This window comes from Silurus meridionalis, chromosome 8 (assembly GCF_014805685.1).
Source record: "Silurus meridionalis isolate SWU-2019-XX chromosome 8, ASM1480568v1, whole genome shotgun sequence".
Taxonomy (NCBI): Eukaryota; Metazoa; Chordata; class Actinopteri; order Siluriformes; family Siluridae; genus Silurus; species Silurus meridionalis.
In genome coordinates, this window is record NC_060891.1 from 25,666,123 (window position 1) to 25,693,396 (window position 27,274).

General features: G+C 40.1%; 2 protein-coding genes and 1 long non-coding RNA gene across 4 annotated transcripts; 2 read left to right on the plus strand and 1 right to left on the minus strand.

Annotated features, from left to right (window-relative positions):
- Positions 1-2,464: 2,464 nt before the first annotated feature.
- On the plus strand, positions 2,465-15,887 carry grhl3 (grainyhead-like transcription factor 3). 2 transcript variants are annotated; one of them, XM_046855061.1, is made up of 15 exons: positions 2,465-2,755; positions 3,963-4,125; positions 4,224-4,288; positions 4,943-5,183; positions 5,331-5,416; positions 5,587-5,740; positions 6,784-6,895; positions 7,255-7,349; positions 8,556-8,714; positions 9,377-9,458; positions 10,584-10,705; positions 11,630-11,759; positions 12,918-13,003; positions 13,151-13,215; positions 14,685-15,887. In XM_046855061.1, exons 1-15 carry the CDS (start codon positions 2,739-2,741, stop codon positions 14,800-14,802), a joined length of 1,695 nt encoding a protein of 564 aa, XP_046711017.1. In that variant the 5' UTR covers positions 2,465-2,738; the 3' UTR covers positions 14,803-15,887. The 2 variants fall into 2 exon arrangements, with proteins under 2 accessions (XP_046711017.1, XP_046711018.1); XM_046855062.1 differs by having other exon boundaries at positions 2,466-2,755; positions 5,590-5,740.
- On the minus strand, positions 10,736-11,623 carry LOC124389655. The gene is made up of 2 exons (XR_006926605.1): positions 11,323-11,623; positions 10,736-10,774 (listed from the first exon to the last, which is right to left on the minus strand). It is a non-coding gene; the product is annotated as an uncharacterized LOC124389655 (long non-coding RNA).
- An 8,350-nt stretch (positions 15,888-24,237) lies between the features above and the next one.
- cldn23l (claudin 23-like) lies at positions 24,238-25,762 on the plus strand. Its single transcript, XM_046855063.1, has 2 exons — positions 24,238-24,506; positions 24,644-25,762. The coding sequence occupies exon 2, from the start codon at positions 24,716-24,718 to the stop codon at positions 25,403-25,405; it is 690 nt and encodes a 229-aa protein (XP_046711019.1). The 5' UTR covers positions 24,238-24,506; positions 24,644-24,715; the 3' UTR covers positions 25,406-25,762.
- The last annotated feature ends 1,512 nt before the right edge of the window (positions 25,763-27,274 follow it).

A 27,274-nucleotide genomic window follows, 5' to 3' on the forward strand; every position in this document is an offset into this window, starting at 1 on the left:
GGCAGGTTGTGTTGCTCAGCACGCACATTCCTCCACTGCCACGCAATAAAACTTAGACTTAACCAAAAGCCTAACACAGATACACACACACACACACACACACACACTCACACAACTCCCTTTCCACTACAGGTGTGGGTTTAAATTAAAATTCATTTGCAGGCTCTGCCTTCAGGCATCTTCCTCACATAGTAAATGACAGAACTTCACTTTGAGACCGGACTGGACTGTACTGTACTGATGTTTTATTATTACTTTCTGTGTTGTGTATCAGAGTGGACAGGATCACCTCGACCATAACCACAGCAAACCTAAAGTTTCAAACTACAAGTGGAAAAGGAAAAAAAAGCTTTTAAACTAGTTGTATTTTTTTTTGTTTGTGTGCCCCCTTAAACCTGGGACCAAGCAAAGGTCCCTATAAGTCCCAAGTGAGCTAATTATCAAGGCCTAACATTAATCTTGTAGAAAAAAGGTACAACTTGTGACTACCTTTACTTGGTACATTTTGTAAAACACTTAAGTCAGTTTTTCTGATGGAGACCATCTAAATGTCCCCAAAGGTTCAAAACAGTCACATAATTCTTTTTTGTAGTGATTGTGTAATGGACTATACTGATGTTTTATTATTACTCTCTGTGTTGTGTATCAGAGTGGACAGAATCACCTCAGCCATAACCACAGCAAACATAAAGTTTTAAACCACAAAAAGAAAAAGAAAAGAAACTGCTTTTAAGCTTCTTTAATTTTTTTGTTTGTGGGTCCCCTTAAACCTGGGACCAGCCAAATGTCCGTATAAGTTCCAAGCAGTAACAAATTCCCATAATAGTGATAACCTTCTACTGACATAATTACTAATGCAGCTAATTATCAAGGCCTAACACTAATCTTATTAAAAAAAAGTACACTTGTGGCTACTTTTATTTTGTACATTTTGTAAAATGCTAGACCAGCCCCCTTATGTCCTCATAAGTTCAAAAGAGTCACATCATTCTATTGTGGTAGTGATTGTGTGCTGGACCATACTGTACTGAAGTTCTATTATAACGCTCTATGTTGTGTATCACTGGGACAGGGGGACCACATTAATTACCTTAATATTTTATGCACAATTTATAGGGTACAGTCACGATTACCTGCTGAATGTAATCTAGTCTGGAGTGTCTATAATTAATATATATAATTAAATTATCTAAAAGATTAAAACAAAAGAAAAAGTCGTGCAGGGTTTCCACATACAGCACACACACACACACACAACTGCAAATAATATATTAAGTAATGCAGCTTATGATATAATAACTTTTTAATTTCATATATATATATATATATATATATATATATATATATATATATATATATATGTGTGTGTGTGTGTGTGTGTGTGTGTGTGTGTGTGTGTGTGTGCGTAAATATATATATATATATATATATATATATATATATATATATATATATATATATATATATATATATATATATATATATTTCACACACCTTTCTTTAACATATTAAGTAATGCAGCTCTAATAATATAACTATTTTACGCTCAGACCCAGATACACCCAGATATACACACACACACACACACACACACACACACACACTCACACACACACACACACACACACACACACACACACACACACACACACAGTTTTGAGGACCTTGCACTGGCATAATTAATAATGCAGCTTATTATCAAGCCCTTACATTAATCTTCTACAGAACAAGTTCTTGTAGAGAAACTTTGACTATTTTTAATTTGTAAACTTTGTAAAATGCTACTTAAAGGCAGTTTTTCTCAATGAAGACTAACCAATATATATATATATATATATATATATGTATGTATCTCCAGGGTTCAGGAGGAACATTGTTTCATTTCACTGTGTAATGCGTTAGCTATATATGGTTAAAATGACAATACAAGCTTCTTAAATCTTGACTTTTGAAATGTCCCCATAAGTTCAAAACTGCCACATAGTTCTATTGTAGTAAAAACACTTGCACATACACTTACTTACCATTTTAGTCCGACTTAAAAAAAATCCCATTTTACTAAAATTGGAGACTTTTTCACTGATACTTCTTTTCAGTTCTGAAAAGCACTTTTTTTTTCTTCTTCATTGTAAGTCAATTGCAGATAGATACAACATGAAGTTTTGGTGAAAAGTTTCCTAGGTCAAACATCTTAAAGGCAAACCCTTTAACCCGCAGTAAGCAAAACCTCATACAGATACAAACCCTTTTCTTATTTAATCCCGTGTTTAAGCCGGGCAGAAACACATATGCATCTGATACACATCAACATTAGCATAAGAAAAGGATTCTCCCCGGGCTTTTGGTTTCTGACTCTTTTTTTCACGCCTGCCTGGGATAAAGCTCAGCCTTTTATTCCACGTGTTAATGAGTCCCATTCGCACACCTGCCCGAGTTTCTCTTCAGCACGGCAAGAGTTAAGGACGTACACCTGTCTCATCACACCTGCCTCAGAGGATTGCTTCAGCCAATCAGGTGTCAGTGTGTGAAAGCTACCTGTCGGGACAGATAAATGTTCCAGCAGCAACAGGCCCAAATCAAAACCGCTTCACTCAAGGAGGTGCACAGATATACCAACTCTTTCTCTCTCTTCCTTTCTCTCTGTCTCTCTTCGTTATTTCAATAAAAACGGGAACACACTTTACCAGAGAGGAGAGCTTTGACTGAGGATTTTATTTCTGCAGCCTCTGAGGAACGACATGACCAAGGAGATTGAGTAAGTGGCGTAAATTTTTGATTTTTTTTGGTTTAATCCAGAGTCGGAACGCAGACCGTTTTAGTACTGTAGATCGATCAACAAAATTGGTAATGCAAAGCCCAATTTTGGAAATCAAACTCATAGATGTTTACAAATGTTTACATACTTTAATTCAATATTTTATTTTTGTCAAGAACTTTCCTAAATTGTTTGGTTTCCGTAGGACTTTAATTCGAATTCTCAAGGTGTCAGTTTCACCGCTTGCATCTCTGACATCCCATCTCAATTCTGCCGCAAGGCAACTAGACCCACATCATAAACACTCCATAGGGGCTGTTTGTACAAGATAGCTGACACCACCAACACACACACACTTTCTTGGTACACTGAGCTGTTTAAGACAGAATAATCATAGTATTTGTGTGTGTGTGTGTGTGTGTGTGTGTGTGTGTGTGTGTGTGTGTGTGTGTGTGTGTGTGCGAGACTGATTCTGCTGTCCTAGGGGCTCTGAATCACAAAAGCAAGTTTTCACCTGCTCATTGTAACACAGAAACTAAATAAGGGCATTGAAACCGCATGGCATGGCGTATCTCGCTTTGGCAATGCAATAACAATAGTGCCAAACTACTGGACTACTACATTCATGTATCTTTGACTGAGTAGAGTTTTAGCAACCTGGCAACCTTATTCCAGAACCTGAACTTCTGTCACTCAACAGGAAACGTGTTCATTTGCCAAACAAGGCTTCTCACCTGGTCAAACAACGCTCTGTCTTGAGCTCAGGTGCTTGAGGTCTTGTCAGGAGTAAACTAACTGTTTGCTCACTAGCCGCTAATCCCTGGCCGGGGAAAGACCTGAAAAAATAGATCCACTTTCCCTATGTGTGGAGAGAGCAGTGATCCTTTCCTAATGCCTAGGCTTTGTTTGTGATCTTCAGACTAAACTGACATCCCACTTCGGTTCATTGTAACGGACTTCAGATTTGCATGAGTTGCAGAAAGACAATCTAAATGAATTATGTTGTTTATACATTAAAGGTATTCGTCAATCACTGATGTCAATACAACATAGCTAACATGTAGAATTTGTTGAAACCACCAAATCCTTCAGTGCACTTTTTACCATTTCAATATATTTCCTGCTTTCAACATGCTCAGCAAACTGGAAGACTTTGTGTACGAGTGTTTGTAAACATTCTGACCTGTTCTGTCTCATTTCGCTCTAGGGCTCTGATGATTTTGCAAAACGAAAGCTTTAATTACCCATGCTACTCTGATTACCTAATGGACTCCTGGACAACCTACATGGACATTGATAGCAACAAATCGAAATCCAGGCTCACGGATGAGGAACTTAACAGCATCTCGATCTTTAGCGATATTTGCAAGGTGAAAAAACCCAACCAAACCAACAAGAACTTCGACCAGAACTTTCAATTGTATCACAAACATATTCAATAATTCTTGTACTTTGTTCTTCTTTACAGACTCCGAAAGAGCAGAAGATGGCTTCCTATTCACACAATGGCAGCACATTCAAACCAATGGACAGGTAAAGCAAACCAACAAAGCAAAATTAGTTCTCCAGTGTCTCTCAGCATGCATGCTCGATTAGTTGTACATCCTACTCAGATTAAAGCCAAACCCCGAATTCATGCTAATGGGCGAGCATGGAAAGGATCGAGGTGTGCCTGTCCAACTGTCAAAGAAAGACGAGAGTGGCAGGTGTATAAAAAGCTAACGTAGGCGTTCCTCGCAGGTTTTATGACTTCTCCTCCTGCCACTCCTCTAGTGTGCAGTATGAAAGCTAGCAAGATTAGCTCAAGCTTAACTAAGGTCAGAGCAGTTGAAGAAGCTAATCCTCTTCCCCACAGCAGAGTCACTGGTCCTTTGAGCTGGTGAAAAATGGCTGCTGATTAAGTATATTTTTTTCTCCCTTGAGTTTGAGAAAGTCAAACACATGTCGAGCTGGCGGATTACTCCGGCAAACAGCTCCCACCCAGCCCTCCTCAAACATTGTCGAGATTGAGTGCTGTTTCTGTTGACTTTAACAAGTTTCCAAATCACTGCTACTAGTCAGAGTTTTATTTGTTTTAGCGCTAGCATGAATGACAACTCACCCAGCCACTTTCACTTCACCATACCGTTTTCAAGTAGCGCATGTAATCCTGGTCTGCCTCAACAGTTATGTTAAATTATCTTCCAGAACACCCAATGGCTCGTCCCCTGAGCTAACACCTCTACAAAACTCACACTTCATGAAGCTGGTGTCCGATAGCATTTCCAACACCAAGCAAATTTCTCCAAGCAACATCAACTATGTTCAGGCCGTCGCAGGCGACAGCTACGAAAAGCAAGCCATCAACAACATATTCGATTCTCTTCTGCTCAACACGCCTCAAAAAATGTGGCCTTCGGATACCTCTTACCCAGATGCCAGCACTGAGGTACGTATTTCCGAGTTTACAGACGATTAATGAATCGCTATGCAACAAGTGGTTTTAAATTTACAAAACAATGCCATGACTCATGAAAACTTTATTGACGCAAACTAATGAACTTTTTTTTTCTTTCTTTGTCTTCTACCCACACAGCCTCCAGGCTACAGCAGTGATTTTGTGGGCCACCCAAGTCCCGATTACTCCGACTCATACTCGAACTCTCCTCATGAGAGGTTCAGGTGAGCCGTGCACTGGAACACATAATTACACTCTAGACTGCCATTCATAAGGACTTCTGCCAATTGCTAAGAATACACATTGCCCCAGGGACAAGACATTGTTTTGTACACTATTGATTTTTTGGGGTTGGCTTTTATTTAGTTTGTTTCTTTGTGTTCTCTTTTGTTAGTAGGAATGATTTTCAGTTTATTCTCGGAGCACCACAAGCCTCCCAAAGCAAGACCACTGAGATCCCAATGGTGTACCTGAACAAGGGCCAGTTCTACCCCATCACCCTGCAGGGAGTGGACAGCAGCGCTGGGATCTCATGCAGCAAAGTGAAGGTGAGCTAAAAACCTGAAAAAATGGGAAGGCTAATTAAACAAGGTGGTAGAACATGGTAGTATAAAGTTCATGCAAGGATCTCCAGCAATCAAAACCAAACAAATCACAAGAAGGAAGGTATTTCTTCGGTTGTTTGGTAAGTTTGTAATCATCCAAAAGTTTATCTAAAGGTTAGAATAAGGTTAAAACCAAGAAACTACAAGAAACAATCCATACCAAAAAATTGATAGACCTTTTGGAGGTTGGAAATATCTCCTCCTCGATGTGGAGATACAACAAAAAGTTAATATAGCTGGAAAAAAACTAACAAATGACAACAACTGAAACAGACTGAAAATGTCCTGGTAGTTTGCAGGATTCAAAGGTAAATATATCAATATCAACAATTTAGAAATAAGAAGAACAATAAAAAGCTAACAAAGAGTTCAAAAAGCTTGGGGAGATTAGAAAGGTCCTTATAAACCTTGTGTTTGTAGAGATCCAGTAGAAAAAGGTTCAAATAGCTGAAAAGAAAACACAACAAATGTCAAACCCTAGGTCATTTCCATAAGGTTCGGAAAGATTTTAGAAGGTTCTAGGCAGTTTTCGAATATTCACAGTTCCAGTTCAAGTTCCACAAAGAACTCGCATTCATTACAACTCTAAAATGTTGTATGTGCTGAAAGATCTACTGGCACTTTTAGCCCAGCGCTAAGCGACATTTAATGACACGGTTTACCTCAAGATAATTTCGCAAACGATCATCCTGTCACCGCTCTCAGCCGGGACAATGTACATGAGTTATGTTAGCACTTAACTCTGTAGCATTAGATACAACCAGAGGAGGTTCTGGTGGCATTTGATGGAAGTTCGTAAAAAACATTTTCGTCAATACATTTCTAGAACTCACCAATAACCTTCAGGCCAAAACATGGCAACCTGTTTTCCAGCACCTGTCTACATTCGCTCACAAAACGAACAAAGAACATTAGCTTGATAGCAAGCTTTTCTAAAAATGTTTTTCTTTCTTCTTGCTGTTTCGATCTCGCTATCTCTTATGCAGACTGTAATCATGGCGGTGTTTGAAAATGATAAGAGTCCTGAGGTACAGCTGAAGTGCTGGAATCACTGGCACGCGCGGCAGCCGACCGCTAAGCAGAGGGTCATTGATATCGGTAGGTACTATCCAAACACACACACACAAACAGTTATCTCGTCCCTGTCTCTTTCAACCGATTCTTCCGGTGTCAGGTTTTCTTTCTAATCTGTCGAGACCCTTATCTGATTGCACTTTATCTTTATTTATATTAAAATTGAACATTAATCGTTGCTCATGACTAAAGTACCCCTGGGCAGTTTTTCTTGATCCAACACACCCAAGTTGACTTAAAAAGTCTCCTAATTAGCTCTAAGTGGGAGAAGGTGTGTTAGCAATGGGAACACAAAACAATTATCAATGCTGACAGACTTTAGAAAGCATATCTCATTCGACCATGTGACCCTTCGGTACTCAGTTTTATACTTTTCCCTCCAGCCGACTACAAAGAGGTCTTCAGTGGCATCAGTAATGTAGACGAGGTCGCTTTTAACGCCTTATCCTTCATCTGGAACACAAATGAAGAAGCGAAGGTAAGATCACACTCATCCATCTGTTTGCGTTTTTGTGTATCTGTGTGTGTTTGTGTTTCAGTCTATGTGTCACCAGGGCAGAGGAATCCATGGCATGTCACCACCCCAGGCACCTGTCATGACAACAGGGGTAGAGAGAGAGAGAGCTAAAGTGATAAAGAGAAAAAGAAAAAAGAGAGAGATCTCTAGAATATCCTAAGGCAGTTTAGGGCGGAACGACGAAACCAAGAACAGGTGGAGGAGGGAAAGAGGAATCAAAAAGGAGGGGGGAAAAAGAAAACAACATATACACGCCTGATAATTACGAAGATTTAATTTATAACAGAGAAAGAGAGCGAGAAAGAAAGAAAGAAAGAAAGCAATAAAAAAGCCTAAGTATCTATTGGGGGAGCAAAATAAAGTGGTAAAAGAAAAACAGATAAATCTCAGCTTAGTTGTTCAGTTGTTTGCCTCCTAATGAAAACGGGTTACAAAGACAACGGAGGCTGATCCCGGCTTAGCATCAAACCTTTCGCATGCTAAGCCCGCTTTTCTTTTATTTGTCTTTCTGTATTGGGGTAAAACTTGCCTGGTCATGTCCCAATGCTCCCATTTTTATTCCACACCTTTCCTGAGGAAATAAATTCTTGTGAAATTTTGCTGCCGCTGCCTTTGTTCAGCATGCTTTCGATCGTCATCCGTGATGCTAGGGTTTTTTTTTTTTTTTTTACAAGGAATTAAGGAGTGACATCATACATGGGCTCGGACTATTTTTGTGGTTTGATTTCAGTCAACTTTGAGCAAATACATGAAATTGTGATTATGTTAATGGAAGTCTCACGGTCTCTTGTTCTGAGGGGGGAGGTGGTAGCGTAGTGGTTAAGGTCATGCGTTTAAATCCCAGCCAAACCAAGCTGCCACTTCTGGGCCCCTGGGCAAGGCCCTTAACCCCATAGCTACCCATTTGTTTGAATGGGATTAAAGTCACTCTGGATAAGGTCGTCTGGTAAATGCAATAAATGTAATGTAATATAAATGTGACAGACTTAATTTAATATATTGTCTAATAGAAGGTATGTTCCTATATGGACAGTTGAATTATTAACTAAAAATACTTGTAACTCGGAATATTTTAATGTCCTAATTATGAATGATCTCTACCTGTAGCTCAGTCTGAAATGTAATCAGCTCTTTATTTAAAAATGTTTCTTAATGGGATTTCCACAGGTGTACATTGGTATCAACTCCCTCAGCACAGACTTCTCCTCGCAGAAGGGGGTAAAAGGCTTTCCACTAAACCTGCAGATCGACACGTACGACTACAGCTCTGGCTCCAACCACCTCATCCACCGAGCCGCCTGCCAGGTCAAGGTCTTCTGCGATAAGGTCAGTCAGATTTTTCAACTCCATTCATATTTAAACCTTGCTGGAGTGTTTCAGCTTGTGGTGATAAAGGTGTGCACTGAAAGCACCAAGCTACAGTTGTGGCCCTCAGGGCACTTATCCATGACTTGAGCTTGTGCCTTCGAAGCAAATAAGTTGCGCTGAGAGTTGCTTTGAGACTTTCATGATAACTGCTATGTTCTCTGTGATTCAGAGGTGTTAAGGGGGGACGTATAGTAGAACTTGCTCTTTATAAATGCTCCTTAACAACGTTTGTATCTGCTGGTTGTTAAGACACACCAGTCAACCCCTTATTCACCTCTACTCTGATCAAAATCTCCAAACCCTCATGTCCTTGCTATCGTCTCCATCTACTGTGCTCCTTCTCTTTGACGGCTAGCAGCTTTTAGAGCATTAATGAGTACAGGATGGGAGGAATCATTCAGAATGGGTTCCTGTCTGACAGGTTCAGGTGAGCTTAGTGCATCACTGCAGAACGAGGAACCAATGTGTTTTTTTTCCTTCAGATGGACCTGAATTGTTTTTGTTTTTTTCTTTCTTAGCATTGTATAAGGCACAAATCACTGAGGTGTCAAAGTTAAAGTCATGCGGAAAAAAAAAAAAAAAGTGAAATTAAAAGTCAATGCGTGTTTCTTTCCCGACAGGGTGCCGAAAGAAAGATGCGAGACGAAGAACGCAAAAGGACCAAGAGGCGAACCAAGAACGTTGCTGACTCCACTAACGGGGGTATGTGTCCTCCAATGCACCTTCAAACAACCAGTTATACAAATGCAAGGCTTTGTTATGAAAAATCACATTTACGCAATCACGGAAATCTAGTAGAGAAAGCACACCTGAAACTCATTCCTCCTCATGATTTCCCTATTCTAGAGTTCTTCAGTCATTTTTGAAGCCAAAACCTGGTTTGATGAACTTTCTGTAAAATAAATTTTTACTTTTACTTTTTAACAAAAACTCACAACCTTAAAACTAGCATAAAGTAAAACATTCATCATTAGAAACATTTGTACTGCTAGAACCTGATGTATCTGTATTAGCATGAGGATTAGCATCCTTTTCTAATTGTAGCTGTGCTAACCAAATTAGTATTCGCTTTGCCAGATTGCTAATTCCAACAAAGTGAGATGTTGCATAAAATATTTGACCTAGACACATTACACACAAATTATATATATTATTCTGTTAACAAAAACTGACTACCCTAAACTAGCATAAAGTAAAACACAACTTTCGAAAACGTTATATATCTATAATAACTGATTGTGCTCATCTCTAACAGAATTTTCACGTATCTGGATTAGCATGAATATTAGCATGCTTTTCTTTATGCAGCTGTGCTAACCGAATTAGCATTTGGCTTGCTAAGTAGCTAATTCGAACTTTAAATTTCCAGAAGGTCAACAGGCCAAAGTGAGGTGTTTTGGCATGAAATATTTGTCCACACAATCAATATATATATATATATATATATATATATATATATATATATATATATATATATATATATATATATATATATATATATATATATATCTAGCATGCTGTAATTAGCATCCAGTAAGTATTTCCCTACAAAGCTTAAGCCTTTTATCAAAATTTAAGCATCACTCCATTAAAAATAAAAATAATAAGATTTTTTTATGTTTTTTTTTATTAATATTATTTCAGATTTTATATTGTATTTATACTGTATGGTGCACTTTTATCCCTTCTATTAACGTGAGCATTTGTATAGTTTTTATTTTTCAGTGCTAATTAGTCTTTAGCTGAGGATATTCGGAGATGGAAAGTTGATGAGCTTGTGCCATTACTTCTAAAGTTTCTGAAAGTCTGTTTTTTGCTTGTTTTTAGGAAAACAGACTCTGGTTTCCAGTTCCATTGCGAAGGACTGTACATTCTTTAAGACCCTGGACGACCACGTCACACAACCTGTGCTGTTTATCCCCGAAACCCACTACAGCAACCTGCGTTTGGTACGACTAACACACACACACACACACACACACACACACACACACACACACACACACACACACACACACCTCTAGGAATTCTGTGATTTGTGGTTAGCCGCAGCACTGTCGAGTCATGTTCCAACACCTGCAAGGGATCGAGTGCAGGAGAGAGGCAGGAAAAGTGTGGGAAAAAATGTAGTGGGAAAAAAAGGTGGGCCTGGGAAAAAAAGATAGAGAGAAGGGGATAAAGAGATAGAAAAGGAAAGTATGATTGCACATTAGTAAACGAAACTCACCCCGTGATGACACGGCTATGCTGACTGACACGGAGGATTAGCTCGAAGGGGACTCTCACAATCCTGAACACACTCCCAAACACACACACACACACACGTCTGACTCAGCCTTATTACAGTGGGGATAAAAGGATTGCGTGTTTACACAGGGGAAGTGGAACACAAACTTACACACACACACACACACACACACACACACACACACACACACACACACACACACACACACACATATACACTTTTTTTTAAGGATGGCCTTTCCCACAGACTCTTTAGGAGACTAGGTGTCAGATAAGATATGAATGCATACAGCATCCCACACATGTACAAGACATTTACACACACACACACACACACACACACACACACACACACACACACACAGTGTTGGATGTCATGCAATCATAGACTTTCTTAGGGATCATGTCACACACGAGTATCATGTGTATGTGAGAACAGGCTCCTCGATCGAGCAGTTAGATACACACTCGCTTGATTGCGTTTGTGTGATGTCACACCTCGCTTGGCCGCACCTGCCTAGATGTGGCGAGCGATAGCACCATTGGGGCACGGCAGGACATTTTTCAGTAGGCATTTTTCCTTTTTAGTCCGATGCTTGATATTGTCTGTTGTTTCTGGCTCTCAGCCGGTGACGACCAGTACAGAGGAAAACGAGAGGAACTCGCTGAAACGCGTCGCCTGTTTCTCCGAGTCAGCAGAGCAGTGTGGCTCGCCGCCTGCCAAGCAAGCGCGCAAGGATCAACAACAACAGCGAGGTACGAAATGCAACACGCCATCAAACCACAGACACACCAGAACGACCCGCTAATAACATACACAACAGGACGACCACAAAAACCACACCATAACATGCAGGAAAGCATCCAAATAAAGCTATTGATCACACCATAACAAACATTACACAGCCACAGACAAAATGGATGAAGTTCACAAACTATGTGTAGAGAAACACTCTATGACTAAAATATGACTTCAGTAAAAAAAAAAAAAAAGTGTCCCTTTAAACTTTCACTTGAGAAAAAGTACAAATGTATTTGCCTTTAAATGTACTTAAGTATCCAAAGTAGTATTAGGGCTATAATGTTCCTATGAACATTTTTCTCCCAATCAACTCAGTTTACGTGAAAAGACTCAAATGTGACTCTCAGCACACTGATCTATTAATAGAATGATATTAATGACTCAAACACTGATTAATTTCTATTACAATTATCATAAGCCCAAAACCTTCTTTTCAAATAGTTCGAGTCTGGAGTTTCTTCCATCATTTATTCCTCTTTAAATGTTCTGCATGGTGTTGAACTGATGCAGAACTGTATTTTGGTGATCAGTAGATACACCGAGCGCCAATCAAAACAAGTTAAAAACAAAGCGTGCGCTCAATCCTGATTGGTGACTCGCTGCGTTAGACCATTTTTTTCCACTAGTTAAAAGGAATGACTGATTTCAAAGTCGACCCAAATGAAAAAACTTCAGTAAAGTATAGATATACTACTGTACACCACTGCAGATAAAGTACCCTCCACTACCACCACTGAAACACCACTTCTTAGGAATAAGCGCAGTATAAACAACCCACAGAACTATAACGCAATCAAACCACACCAAAATCAATCAAAACATTAGAAACCCATAATCATAAACAGAGAAACAAAAAAGCTCTCTTACATGGATGACGGGAAACCACAAGTAAACTACCACAACGACCACAAACCCACATCACAGTTTAAAAAAACGGCTTCTCACATTCACATTTGCGATTTTTGTCTTGGGAACAGTCCAACACTACTTTCCCAGATCAAACAAATGAGCCACAGAAACCAATGATGCCCACATCCCAATATATAACATCTACCCCCAATTAAACTACCAAACAAGCCGTATCATTTATTGTTTTTGTTTTTTTCCCTCAGTCCTCCTGTACGTACGGCAAGAGTCGGAGGAAGTGTTCGACGCCCTCATGCTGAACTCGCCCACCCTAAAAGGACTCAGACAAGCGGTTAGTTCTGCTTCATTTTTTTTGTTCATTCCTGCTCTACTACGATCGCTCTTATCCCCCCTTTTGTTTTCCATGTGAAGATCTCACTGTATGTGCCACCAGATCCTTGATGTGAAACTCATCTTGTTTCTCCTTTCTCATGCTCAGATTTCGGAAAAGTACGGCCTGCAAGAAGACACCATCGGAAAAATCTTCAAAAAATGCAAACGAGGGTGAGTGCCGATCACAGCGGATGATGAGGGGGGGTTGCAGGGTTGAGGGATTGGGGGGGTTCTGATAGCTGCCTTTTTACACTCTTATTGACAGCTGATCTTGGAGATAAAGAAAGGTAGGGATGTACCGAAACGCTCTCGTCCTGAGTTTTAGATTGCGCCTCTGGAACTTAAGCTGACAGACTGGGCGGACGAGAACTCTGTGGTGAAGGAATTTCATAATTGCTGTTTTCTGTACCGGACAAAAAAAACAACAAGTCATAGAAAGAGGCAAACAAAAGGAAGACAAAGTAGTAGAGCCGGGAAATTACAAAATGCAGAGATCTTCCAGGCACCTGTCAGCATCTGGGTTAGATTTTCATTCTGATGTGAATGTACAGCACCACGATTTGTCAGTAATCTAGCCTAGGGCTTTGTAGCTGTTCTATGAAATGTGCTGGGCCTTCAGACATGTACATGATGGTAGTGTTTGGAAAGACAGGACAGGTTAGGTGGCATTCTCTCACTCTCTTTCTCTCTTTCTAACTCCTCTCTCTCTCTCTCTCTCTCTCTCTCTCTCTCTCTTCTCACTTCTCTCTTCACCCCACATCATCAATCTGTTTCCTGTGTACCCTCAGGCTTGGTAGACCTGGCACACACACACACACACTCATCTCCTTCTGGGCGGAACAGTTCTTTGATTTGTGATAGAGGTGTTTGGCTGGAACGAATCCTTTGCATACAGCTAAGCAAATAGTTTTGTAATGAAGCAAATTAAACGGGCAATAAGGAAATAATGCAAATAATGCAAAGCAGATAATTATATATATACACACACTAATCGCTACTGATTGCACTTACTTGTTTATGCCCTGTCTCGCCCTCACTTAAGTACCTCATTTTCCCTCGATTGATCAGATGTATTCCTAAAAAATGCCTCTTTCCAGGTTTTTTCACAACCCGCTTAGTATTGTATGACTTTGCAGTATACATTAGTAGACGAATGATTTATTTGCAATACAGTTTTTTGAGTCTGGTTTATCTCACTGGTTGCTTCCTCATGTCATGTCATGTCAGGAATTGGTCATAAGGGAATTAAACTGACATCTGTGAAGCTACTTCATGAAAATGTACATCATAAAAAAATCTAGCAAATAATTCAATTGATGATGTTTTATTAATATTAGTAATGGGGCACATTTACTATTTGTAGGCAAGTTTGATATTACGGTAATCAGGGATTGTCTTTTGCTTATGTTTTTGTTTTTTGGATGGAGAAACCTACTTTAATATTTGGACTGAACACAGCCCAGTGTTCATCTGTATCCACCAGGGGGCACCATAACATATAGTATAATGTCTTTCCCGGTTCCAGTCCCACAAACAGCCCCGCTCCAAGTTTTATATAATCTGAATGACTAGTCTCAGTATTTTGTCTTCATATTCCTCATTCTCCTCATGCGTTAACCTCATATCCTCTCTGTTCACAGGATTTTTGTGAACATGGACGACAACATCATCGAACATTACAGCAACCATTCCGCCTTCCTCATCGAGATCACCGAGTTCATGCCCAGTCAGTTCCAAGTCACGCTACTCGAGTTATGAGTGACCTACATCACCTTCCAAGTCCCGCCCCCTTCACTGGCAGTGTCTCGCAAGCCTGCCAATCAGAAAGCACTGCCACATCTCAGAGAGAATTGTATTATTTGTATTTTTTTATGGTTCAAAGCTGTCGCCAGGGGGACAATAAAGCGCTGCAGGTTTACAGCTACACATCAGCATCAGCACCATCTTCATTACCTCTGTAAATACCATTTATTTCCCCCGTTTTTTCTTAATTATTGTTGTTGTTTTTTTTAAACCTGTAAGCAATTACGATGCGCTGAACAAAATGAACGAGTTGTAAATAACAATTGTAAATGCAAGTGAAAATATTTGTTAACAAAATGTATAAAACTTTGGAAGTCTTATGATACGATAGATGCGATTTCTTAATATTTCTTAATATTTGCAATGTCTGCCCCGCCCCCTTATTATCGCTGCTTTGTATGGGCTCATCATTTCTGTGGAAGGAAAAACAGTACATGGTAGTGGTATCGCTTTACGCATTGCGCTTGTGTCGATTCCTTTAGCTTCACGTATGCGCCGCCTAGCGCTAGGAAGGTTCATACACTTCTGTACTCTGTCGCTTCACACTAGCCTGCCTGTTTGACATATCAGGAATTGTCCAAAGTCCAAACCGGGGCAGTTGTAAAAGTTCTAACGTCGCACATTTCCTGCCTGCGGAGCTGCATTTCTGTCTCAGTGTTTCACCCGTGAAAAAATCAGTAGCGCGTGACTTTTCCAGTCGCTCACCGCCGACTCCGCACATTTCGAGGCTGCACAAGCATTACGGGTTTCACGGCGATGTAGCCTCTCGTCCTCCCACATTTAGTTTAAAAAAAAAAAGAGGGAAAGAAAAAAGAACCACAACAAATTTTTTAAAAATCTTTGTTGAAGTTCGGATTGATGATCTGAGGTGTTTTGTGGAATTCTTTCGTCTATTCGGATTTCACATCACAAGCATTTCAACCGCTTTGTGTTTCCATTGTATATCGTTGGAATTTTGCAACATTTACCCTGTTTGCTTTTGTATTTCGTCTACTTTTATAAGGAAAATTAATAATAATAAAAAAAGATGTAAAAAATTATCATTTTGTCAATTGTCATAAACATGAAGAGAAATGAAGACTCATTTGGATTAATTATGATACATTTCTGGGATTTCGCTGACTGCTAGTATAGCTTTGTATTTTGTGGCATCATTTAGGCACCTTTTCTAGGGTTTTTCAGTGAACCTTCAACAATTGACGAGGTGTAACGAGTACCTGAAAATCATACTTGAGTAAAAGTATAGATCCTGAGAAAGTCTTAGAGTATCTGTTTTGAACATTACTTGAGTATTTCAAGTCAAGTCAAGTCAAGTCAAGAATCTTTTTATTGTCATTTTAACTATATATACTGTAGCTGACGCAGTACACAGTGAAATAAAACAACGTTCCTCCAGGACCCTGGTGCTACATTAAACAACATAAAGCTACATAACAGAAAAACTCAGACTTGAGGACTAGTTAGTGTCCTCGCCACATAAAGTGCAGACAAAACAGACAAAACAACACAAGACAGTGTAGAACAAATACACAAAATGCAAAATAGCACCACAAGTAAACCAGTAAATTTGACTTGTATTGAACGTAGGTTCAAAGATATATTAGTCCTCATCACCAAGATGAGTAAAAAAGCCACAAACAGTTGATTTGTGAGGTTTTATTTCCTTAGATACAAATCAAATTGTACACCAACACTACAACAACAAGTCATTATACAAGTATATACAAATTATACAAGTCAAGTATAACGGGACCTCTTAAAAAAAAATAATTACAGTTTTTTCTGTTGCTTTGGAGATTTTCTTGAATCATCCTTAATATTTGCAAACAGCACAATACACTGGATTTCTTGCAAAAGCCTGAACTTTTGTTAAAATCTCTAGTTCATCTCCCAAAAGAAAGTATTCAGTGAACATCCCATTCCCATTAAAATAAAAAGTCCCTTTGTCATTGTTCACATACAAAATCGTTAAATTGTTTAGTCGTGTTGTCAGTATGATGGCGCACACTTTCAGTATTTCCTGATATAAATTACTGGTTGGGTTTTAATGATTGAAAACGCACGATGCTGAATTTTACACTTTTACTGCACTGTATTAGTGTCTGTTCATTTCTTGGTTGTTCATACATTTTCAGAAAGTTGTAATTCTGTGTTTTATTCTGTTGCCAATTGAAGGTTCAAGAGATTCACCTTTGACCTGTTTTAGAGAACAAGTTGACTATTGCTTGATTTGATGCTGTTCACTCGCCTTCATTAATGACATTCGAGATTGATCTGCACAATTCATCACTTCAAGTCACATTTACCAGAAAAAGGTTTAATAGCCTACACACCTTGCCTACAAGGCCAAAAATGGACCAGCACCATCTTACCTCAGAGACCACGCTGTCTGAGATCCTCCAGCACTGCTCGACTGCTCCACCTTCTCTCAGAAGCTCCCCTTTTTAGTGAGATTGGTCAGCGAGCTGGTGATGTCCGAAAACATAGGGATGAACCTCCTGTAATAGTTTGCCAGCCCCAGAAACCGTCTCACCTCCTTTTTGGTCTTAGGTCTCGGACAGGCCGCAATCGCTGCCGTCTTGTCAATCAAAAACCGCAGGACCGCCCTGAGATGTTGCAGATGCCGCTGCCAGTCATTGCTATAAATGACAATGTCATCTAAATACGCAGCGGTGTAACCGTTGTGGGGACGGAGAATCCGATCCATCAGACATTGAAACGTTGCCGGGGCTCCGAACAAACCGAACGGAAGTGTGACGAACTGGTGTAAACCGAACGGAGTGGAGAAAGCCGTTTTTCCCGGGATATTGGCATCAAGGGGATCTGCCAATATCCCTTGGTTAGATCCAGTGTCGAATAAAAGCGAGCCGCGCCTAACCGATCAAGCAGCTCAGCGATGCGAGGCATTGGATACGCGTCAAACTTCGACACCGCGTTGACTTTACGATAGTCCACACAGAACCAGACCGACCCGTCGGGCTTGGGAACCAAGACCACCGGGCTGATCCAGTCGCTGAGGGACTCCTCGACCACCCCCATGTCGAGCATTGCCTGAAGTTCCACCCGTACCACGTTCTTTTTGTGTTCGGGCAGGCGGTACGGGCGACTGCGCACCACGACCCCGGGAGATGTCTCGATATGGTGTTCTATTAGATTCGTCCGCCCAGGCAGGGGAGAGAACACGTCCGCAAACTCTTGCTGTAATTCTGTGACCTGTGCTCTCTGCGACGGCGAGAGGTGGTCTCCACAGTGGACCGAGGCAGGTTCTGAGGCGGTTTTTGATCTTACCTCCGGTCCCAGCTCCTCCCTCTCTGGAATCACCGTCGCTAGAGACACAGGCACCGCCATCTTCTACAGAGCATAATATCATCCAAAGATTTAGAGAATCTGGAACAATCTCTATGCGTAAGGGTCAAGGCTGAAAAACCATACTGGATGCCCGTGAACTTCGGCTCTTAGACTGCACTGCATCACATACAGGAATGCTACTGTAATAGAAATCACAACATGGGCTCAGGAATACTTTCAGAAAACATTGTCGGGCTAAAACTCTATAGGTAAAAAAAAAAAGCCATATCTAAACATGATCCAGAAGCGCAGGCGGACTGTGGACTGTGGCAAACTGTTCTGTGGTCAGACGAGTCAAAAGTTCTTTTTGGAAAACTGCCATTTCGTCTGGACTACAGAGGATAAGGACAACCCAAGTTGTTATCAGCGCTCAGTTCAGAAGCCTGCATCTCTGATGGTATGGGGTTGCATGAGTGCGTGTGGCATGGGCAGCTTACACATCTGGAAAGGCACCATCAATGCTGAAAGGTATATCCAAGTTCTAGAACAACATATGCTCCCATCCAGACGTCATCTCTTTCAGGGAAGACCTTGCATTTTCCAACATGACAATGCCAGACCACATACTGCATCAATTACAACATCATGGCTGCGTAGAAGATAGATCCGGGTACTGAAATGGCCAGCATGCAGTCCAGATCTTTCAGCCATAGAAAACATTTGGCGCATCATAAAGGGGAAGATGTGACAAAGAAGCCCTGAGACAGTTGAACAAATAGAAGCCTGTATTAGACAAGAATGGGACATTCCTATTCCTAAACTTGAGCAACTTGTGTCCTCAGTCCCCAGATGTTTGCAGACTGTTATAAAAAGGAGAGAGGATGCCACACAGTGGTAAACACGGCCTTGTCCCAACTTTTTTGAGATGTGTTGATGCCATGAAATTTAAAATCAACTTATTTTTCCCTTAAAATGATACATTTTTGCAGTTTAAACATTTGATATGTCATCTATGTTGTATTCTGAATAAAATTATTAAAACTTCCACATCATTGCATTCTGTTTTTATTCACAATTTGTACAGTGTCCCAACTTTTTTGGAATCGGGTTTGTACAAAAGCATTTGAAATTTGATCAAAGCAACAAGAAATGTTCTTATGAGCACAAGTGACTAAATGATGTGGAGGTTGAACAAGTAGTTTTGAGAATTTCATTTCTGATCTGAAAAAGCTCCAAAATAACTGAGAAAAACTGTAATTAACAAAAACAAACAAACAAAAAAAAAAAAAAACAGTTATGTTACAAAGTAGAAGCAACATTAGTATTCAATGAACGGAAAAATTGGTAACGGTGGTATCGCCTCTTCTGCAGAATAAATAAGCCACAGCAGTTAATGCTGTGTCATTGTAACATAATTGTAATGCTCATTGTCAATTCACAAAAGAACATTTCTCACTGAGTTTCTTACATACACCTGAGTTGATTGAAAGAAACAGAAAACAGGTGTGTGTAAAAGTTGCAAATTCTGAGATGGATCAGGATTGGGATGTTGTGTGTGTGTTCTTATATTTTTTTACTTTTTCATTTGTTTTAACTTCATCATGATGTAACGAAAAATACATTACGCAGAAGAAAAATGCAAGTCAAAGACCGAAAACAAAAAAAACAAAATATTTTGGCCAGAAATGCACCATCTAACAAAGGGACTATAAGGAAAACAAATAGCAATAGCACCAGATTTTAATAAACAGTATGGCAGGGGTGTCCAATTTTTTCCACAAAAGGCCTGTGTTGGTAGAGGCAGAATAATCAAGGATCGGGTAACAAATGAAAATGTGCCACTTGGAAACAGGTTTTCATTTCACTGTGCTGTAATGTAAATATGACGAGTAGAAATCAGCTTTACATGACTTAAACAATGAAAATGTGTGATGCAATCAGTGAATCAACATATGCAAGTCTCAAATGCAAAACAAATCTGAAACAAATGACAAAAATAAGGAAAAAGTGGGTGAAAATGTGCTTTAAACAATCAAAATTTATAATAATTTTTACTATAAACATCTAATTTTGAACATCCCATTCCACATTTAGTCTCCATTTACTAATATAATAAACTCCACTCCAAAGATTCATCCCTAAGGTGTTCAATAGAGTTTGAAGATCTATAGATCTTCCACTCCAACCCATGGAAAGCATATCTGCATGGTGCTGGTATTCTTGCAAAGGGACGTTGTCATGCTGGAACAGGTTCAATGTTCAAATGAAGGTAAAATGTTGTGCTATGGCATTCAAGGATGTCCCATACTATCCTATACGATGTTCCAAATTTGAGGTAAAGGTTTGTGAGGATGCAGATATGGCTGGAAAAGTCAGATGTCCCAATACTTTTATCCACATAATGTATTTCAAATAGGGAAAGATTGTCATTGTCATTCAAGTGTTGTAGCAGGAGGAGCTGCCATTAGTGCAAATGCTTTGTGCAAAATAATACCTTGTGTACTATAATACTGAAACCCTGCATGTCTAAAAAACACAAGACAGTGTGTGTGTGGGTGTGTGTGAGGCTTATTAAACAAAGCATATCTCTGTTTCCATCGGTGTTTGTTCCTGTGTTGCCATGGCACCATGAATATCTGTGTTTCCTGAACTATTATTAAATGCGTGTTTGAGACGTTAATGCACCAGTACTTATACCAGCACTGACAAGGCTACGATGACACGAAGCGATAATGGCATGATAAACATTTCAGCTGAATGTGTACACAAACACAACTCGCCCGCTGTTGTTTTATATTCGAACTATTCTGTTGTTGCATTGTTGTCTGCCCATATTTCATGCCTTAGAGATGAAGTGATCTATTCACACACACTTTAAAATTTGTCATTCCATTAATACTTACAAGAAAACAAATGTTTACTCACTATAAGCTTTGTTCGCACTGGTGCATCGGCATAAAAGTTCATGCATCGTTTTAAACATTTTGCATCGATGAAAAAACTATTTATTTATATAACTAGTAGTAGATTTGATATACTTTGATTAATAATTTGTGACCAATATTTGATATTTAAATCGATTTCTCAGCGCTAAACCGCTGCTGCTATGTGAATATGACGTATCACAACACTACGGAGACCGAGGCGTGTCCTGAGAGTCACATAGAATACAGATTAACATGGCAGAGGTAGAGCTGTGACTTCCTGCATTTAATGGGTTTTTTTGCATTACGAAGGCGTGTTTGTGAAAGGGGCATTCTTTGTCTTCTTTGGTCTTCTTTGTTGTACTTTTTGTTTCATGATCTGGACTCTGAGGCTATGCTATTGTAATAGATGCAGAAATGTACATAATTTACATAAAATCTCAACTTCTTTTGGAATTAGGCTTGTATTTATGTAACCTTAACCTCAATAATCAATGAATAAATGGAGTAATTGGTTGCAGCACTAAAAGCAAAGTGGTCAAAACTAAATTGGAGAGTGTGTTTGCTACTAGATTTTCTCCTAGTTTGGATGCTGACACACTCTATTCCTATTTGAATGAGAGAATGGGTAAATTTGGTGACATGTCGGAAGATTCAACCCACAGTAGATCCAGTTGTTCCATGTTACTGCTGAGTGTAACGAAGTAGCAGACGTACAATCCCCAACTTTGGCCATTATTTTGTGGCTTCCAAACAAGTTAATAGTGAGAGCTCCAGTTCAAGATCTCAGTATAACTTTTCATGACTCTCTGCTCTCCCCTTCAGCCACTGCTCGTAACCTTGGGGTAACTATGGACAATCAACTGTCCTTCTTCTTACATGTCGCTAATGTGTCTCGTTCCTGTCGATTTCTTCTCTACAACATCCAAAGGATTCGACCATTTATGTCCACACAGGCTGCCCAGGTGCTTGTTCAGTCTCTTGTCATTTCAAGACTGGATTACTGCAACTCTCTGCTGGCAGGTGAACGCTATTCGTCCACTGCAAATGATCCAAAACACAGCTGCACGACTTGTGTTCAATCTGCCCAAGTTCTCCCACACCACCCCACTGCTGCGCTCCCTTCACTGGCTTCCAGTAGCTGCACGTATCAGATTCAAAACACTGATGCTTGCCTACAAGGCCAAAAATGGACCAGCACCATCTTACCTTAGAGACCTCAGAATGAGAGGTAAGACAACTTCAAGACTCTTCTCTGTTCTGGCACCGAGGTGGTGGAATGAATTTCCCCTAGACGCCCGTACAGCAGAGTCCCTGACTATCTTCAAGCGACGGTTGAAGACCTTCCTCTTCCTGAAACACTTAAATTAGCTCTTGACAAGTTTGCTTGGTAGAATTCAAGAGTTATATTTATATTTAGTTTGTAATCTGGCATACCAGTGTAGATTTATTCATTACTGGAGACTCAAAGCTCTTTTGTATGTCGCTCTGGACAAGGGCGTCTGCTAAAAGCTACAAATGTAAATGTAAATGTGAGAGCGCAGTTTGTGGATCAGGATGACGGGCTGATCTGCAGCATCAGCACTCAGTATCTGACATTACACCTGTAGCTTTACAGGAGAGCAGCAGCCAAGTGGGTGTCTGGTATAAAACTAAATTAATAAATATTAATGTTCTGTCATACAATGCCTAAGGATTGTGCGACAGAACATTATTATTTATTCATTTAGTTTTATACCAGACACCCATGTATGTTTAAGAGACTTTTATACCCAAACAGGACTTGGAAAGATTGAACTCCCCGGAAATACCCGCCAGCGTTGCCATTCTATCGCACAAAAAGTTCGATCAGCTAATTAAGGTGGTCAGGTTGGATGTTGACTGGGCGATGGGAATTGAGTTCAATAAGGGTTGTAAAAAAATGCATCATTCTGAACATCTATAAAGCCTATGAGAGTTCTCAGAATGAAGATGAACATCTCAATAAGGTTGGCTGTGGTTATGTTATGTTATGTGCTATGTTTTTTTTTTAGGATAACACTCCTACATGCTTTTCTATTGTTGGTGCTATTAATGCAGATGTCTCTTTATTTGCCAATGATCTGAAGCAATTCTGTTCTGATAACAGAGGGCAACTGATGAACTGATTCTGTCCACTATGGTGCATTTACCTGTCAATTGTTACACTCACATGCCTAGTGAGGCATGGTGTACAACTTCATGGTTAGGTCATTGCATTTGCACAGCTGATGCACAAGATTTATTGGATGCCATTAGGATTAATTATAAATTTGCCACGTCTGATCATGTGCCTCTAACCACAGCTATACATTTGGGTAATTTACTTAAATCTCTTTCCAGTGAATAGCAACATGCGTGTAGGGAGCATAAAGCGGTCTTACTTGACTGGGGTGTATCTTGGATTATGTTGTGCCCAGACAAACGTATTGTTGAATAATATCAATTTAGGCCTGGGGTGCAGTCAGCGTTCACATTCATCCCAAAGGTGCTCAGTAGGGATGAGATCAGAGCTCTATAGCAGACCACTCAAGATTTTGAAAGCATGTAAACCAGATCTTCAAGAAGCTCACTTTGTGCACAGAGGCATCGCCATGCTGGAACAGGTTTGGGCTTCCAAGTTCAAGTGTATGCATAATTTTATTATAGTGCATAAAACTTGAAACGATATTGGATTATAATTTTGTCTGATTTTTAAAACAATTTTATTTGTGTAGCACTTTCAACAATAAACATTTTCCCAAACCAATCCATCCCAGATCTCTGTCTCATAAGTATTCTGTCCCATTCCATCATTCTGTCTCATTCAGTCTTACATCATTTTGTCTCAATCTGACTTCTCATGTTTAATATCTTTGTATTGTTGTAAATGAAACTGAGATGTCATTTTTTTATATATTTTTGCAAGACAACTTTACTGACCTTGGTTTTTTGTTAAGGAGGACTTACACATTTACTTGCATGAATGTCTGCGTGTGTGTATGTCTGTGAGTGTGAGAGAAAGAGAAAGAGAGAGAGAGAGAAAGAGAAAGAGAAAGAGACTATCCTCCAATACTGTCTTTCAAAATCCAGACAAATATTCACACATATATGTGCATATAGACATGACGTCCTGAGCAACAAGGGCACACACTTGTAGCTCAACGCACTAAAACCAGCGCAAATGGGTAAAGCGGCACGTAGCCAGGAGATCGTCTAGGTTACCGTCTCTTAGCAACAGACAGACATTCACCTCCAGTCTGCTGGTTGCCAGGAGTAACGATGATGTTTAGAGCCATTCTGTATTTGAGCTTGGAGGAGAGAAGGACCGACGGAGTCTGACACACACACACACACACACACGCGCAAAATGATCGGATTTGCTCTGATCACACATATGATTCTTGCACATTTGGATGGCAGAAAAGTCCTGGAATTTTTCCTCGGCATGTAAGTGATCATCTTGTTTATGATATCTCGAATTTGTTACATAAATGTGTGTATTTTTATATTAGTAGATTTTTTTACATTCATTATATGGGGCGATGTGGTATGTAAACTAATTCTGGTTCTGATGTTCTCATCAGGTGAATCATTCATTGAGAACTGAAACGAAAAAAAAAAACATTTCTTTGTTGCTGCGACCCCAATTACCCACAATGCACACGCCAGCTTCAATAGTGACTGGCATTGTTTTCGCTCCCTTGGGACTGGTGCTTGTGTTTACTGCAGCCATCACACCCCAGTGGCGGGAAGGCCAGGCTCGTCTGGGGAGGGTCGGGACTGGTGTTGGTGAAGCCAGGGGCATCGAGCTTCTTCTCCTCCGGTCTGATGGACTATGGGAAAGCTGCTTGCAGGTGGTGCACTCAGAATTACGAGAATGCTGGCCTGTATCTGGGCCGTACCAACACGATTCACGAGTCCTTGCCACTCGGGGACTCGTTCTCTCGTCCTTGTTCCTGTGCGGTTCGGGGATTGTTCTCGCCAGTGTTGGAGCTCGGTGTTGGACGGACACACCGCTCAGAAACGTAGCAGGAGCCGGAGGATTGCTGGTGGCACTCGCAGGAGTTCTCAGCCTGGCGGCGTTGAGCATCTACACTCATCATTTGCCCGATCTGGGAGTGGAGCTTGTGTCAAACATGTCGGACTTCCAAGGTCTTGACTTGCACAAGTTGCCCAGTCTGACGCTACACCCGGCCGGATCTCTGTATTTTGGCTGGGTTGGTGCATGTGTGCAGGTCCTCGGAGGTCTTGCGCTCTTGTTTGGAGTTGGCCGGCCACAATGCCCACTTCGCCCCAAACAGGTACGGAGGGAGATCGTGATGAATGCTTACGAAGTCAGCTGCTAGACAAGGCCTCATGAGAAGATGAGAAAGAAGGGACAATCAGGACTCATCAAACACTGTTGTAACTGCTTGGATCATTGTAAAGAATGTAAAGTGCAGCAGGTAGTGCTGCTGTCTCAAGGATTCCTGGCTTGAACCAGAGCTCAGGTTACCAAGTTCTGCATGTTCCCTCCGAAATGTAGGTTTCTTGCGGGTTCTTCTGCTCCTTCCCACATCCTAAAAACATGCAGGTAGGAGGATTGGCTATACTAAGTTGCCCATGGGTGTCAGTGAATGTGTACATGACGGCCCACATCATGTTCAGGGTAGGTTCTCTCACCATGTGCTCAGTTGTCTCACCACAAACCTGATCCTACAAAAGAAACAAAGGCATGAGCCCATGGTTTCCCATCTTGGCCCATGCAGCTAGACAGAGCTTGCTTACAGTTTTTCTCAGTTACTTTGCAGTATTTCTTCAACCACTATTTGCAAACCAGTAAGTACAATTTGTTCTCGAAACACAATTACTTCCAAAAGCTTGTTCTTTTCATTGGCATCAGAATTTATACAAACAACATCGTCAAAATGTTAAGTCGTGTTGCCAGTATGATGGAATCTACACAATCAATGGTTTGGATTACAATAATTAAATATGCACCTGGCAGAATTTTCTTCTGTTTGGCATCTAATGAATTTTAACAGCACAAATGTACACATTACTGTATGTGGGATTTTGATTGCTAGAGACAAGATTCACACTCCTACTGTACTGGGATAGTCTTCGTTCGTTTCCTGGTTGTTCATCCATTTTCAGAAATTGTAATTCTGTGTTTTGCTCTGTCAATTGAAGGTTCACGGGATTCACCTTTGACCTGTTTTAGAGATCTAGTTGATCATTGGTTGATCTGATGCCGCTCACTCGCCCTTATTATTGACATTCGAGATTCATCTGCACAATTCATCACTTCAACACATTTACAAAAAACATACACAATCGATTAAAGGAATGTAGCAAAGTGTTCGCAATTTGATCGAAGCAACGAGAAATTGCTTTTATGATTTGCACATGTGACGACATGATGTGGAGGCTGAATAAGTAGTTTTGAGAATTTCATTTCTGATCTGAGAAACGCTCCAAAGCAACTGAGAAAAACTGTAATGATAAGTGCAGGGTGTGTGAGCAGAAAATAACTACAACTCTTCACAAAAAGGTTCTTTCTCCTGTTGCCTCCTGAACCGGCTTGTTTTTATTGCCAACGCTGGTTTTCAGGCCTCAATTCTACTCATTGAATGATTTCTATATTTTAATGAATGGCTCAGGGTTGGTGTGAGGAGTACTCTAAGCTCCCAGAATATTTAATAAGGTTTTATTATAAATAGATAAAGAGGTCAAAAAGAGAGGCAACTTTTTAAGGCAGGATGATCACAGATCCCATTTGTGAGGGCGTCCAATTGATCACAGATATAATTAGAGATCAAATATTGCCGGCAACATGATAAGGCAATTACAAAGGCGAAGGCTGTCAGTGTGATTTCCTGCTGGAAAAAAAACAATGCAATCTACATCCCGTATTCTGAAAAAGTTGGTACGGTGTGTAGAAACAAAATGAAACGATCTGCAACTGTCATAAACCAATATTTTATTAACAGTAGAATATACAAAAAAATGTCACATTTTAAGAAAAAAATTAGGTCATTTTAAATTTGATGGCTGCAAGACGTCTCAAAAAAGTTGGGACGGGGCAAAAAGTCTGGAAAAAGTAAATGTTATTTAAATTAAACATATTGGCGAAAGATTTTGCAACCCATTGGGTTAAATAGCAACAGGTCAGAATGATGAATGGGTATAAATAGCGTATCTCAGAAGTTAAGATGGGGCGGAGCTTCACTGTA

Bases quoted from the DNA above. Each gene is read 5' to 3' on its own strand.
- cldn23l (XM_046855063.1), top strand. From the start codon at position 24,716: ATGCACACGCCAGCTTCAATAGTGACTGGCATTGTTTTCGCTCCCTTG.
- grhl3 (XM_046855061.1), top strand. The intron at 4,126-4,223 runs GTGAAAAAACCC...TCTTCTTTACAG, and splicing joins TCTTTAGCGATATTTGCAAG to ACTCCGAAAGAGCAGAAGAT. The intron at 11,760-12,917 runs GTACGAAATGCA...TTTTTCCCTCAG, and splicing joins GGATCAACAACAACAGCGAG to TCCTCCTGTACGTACGGCAA.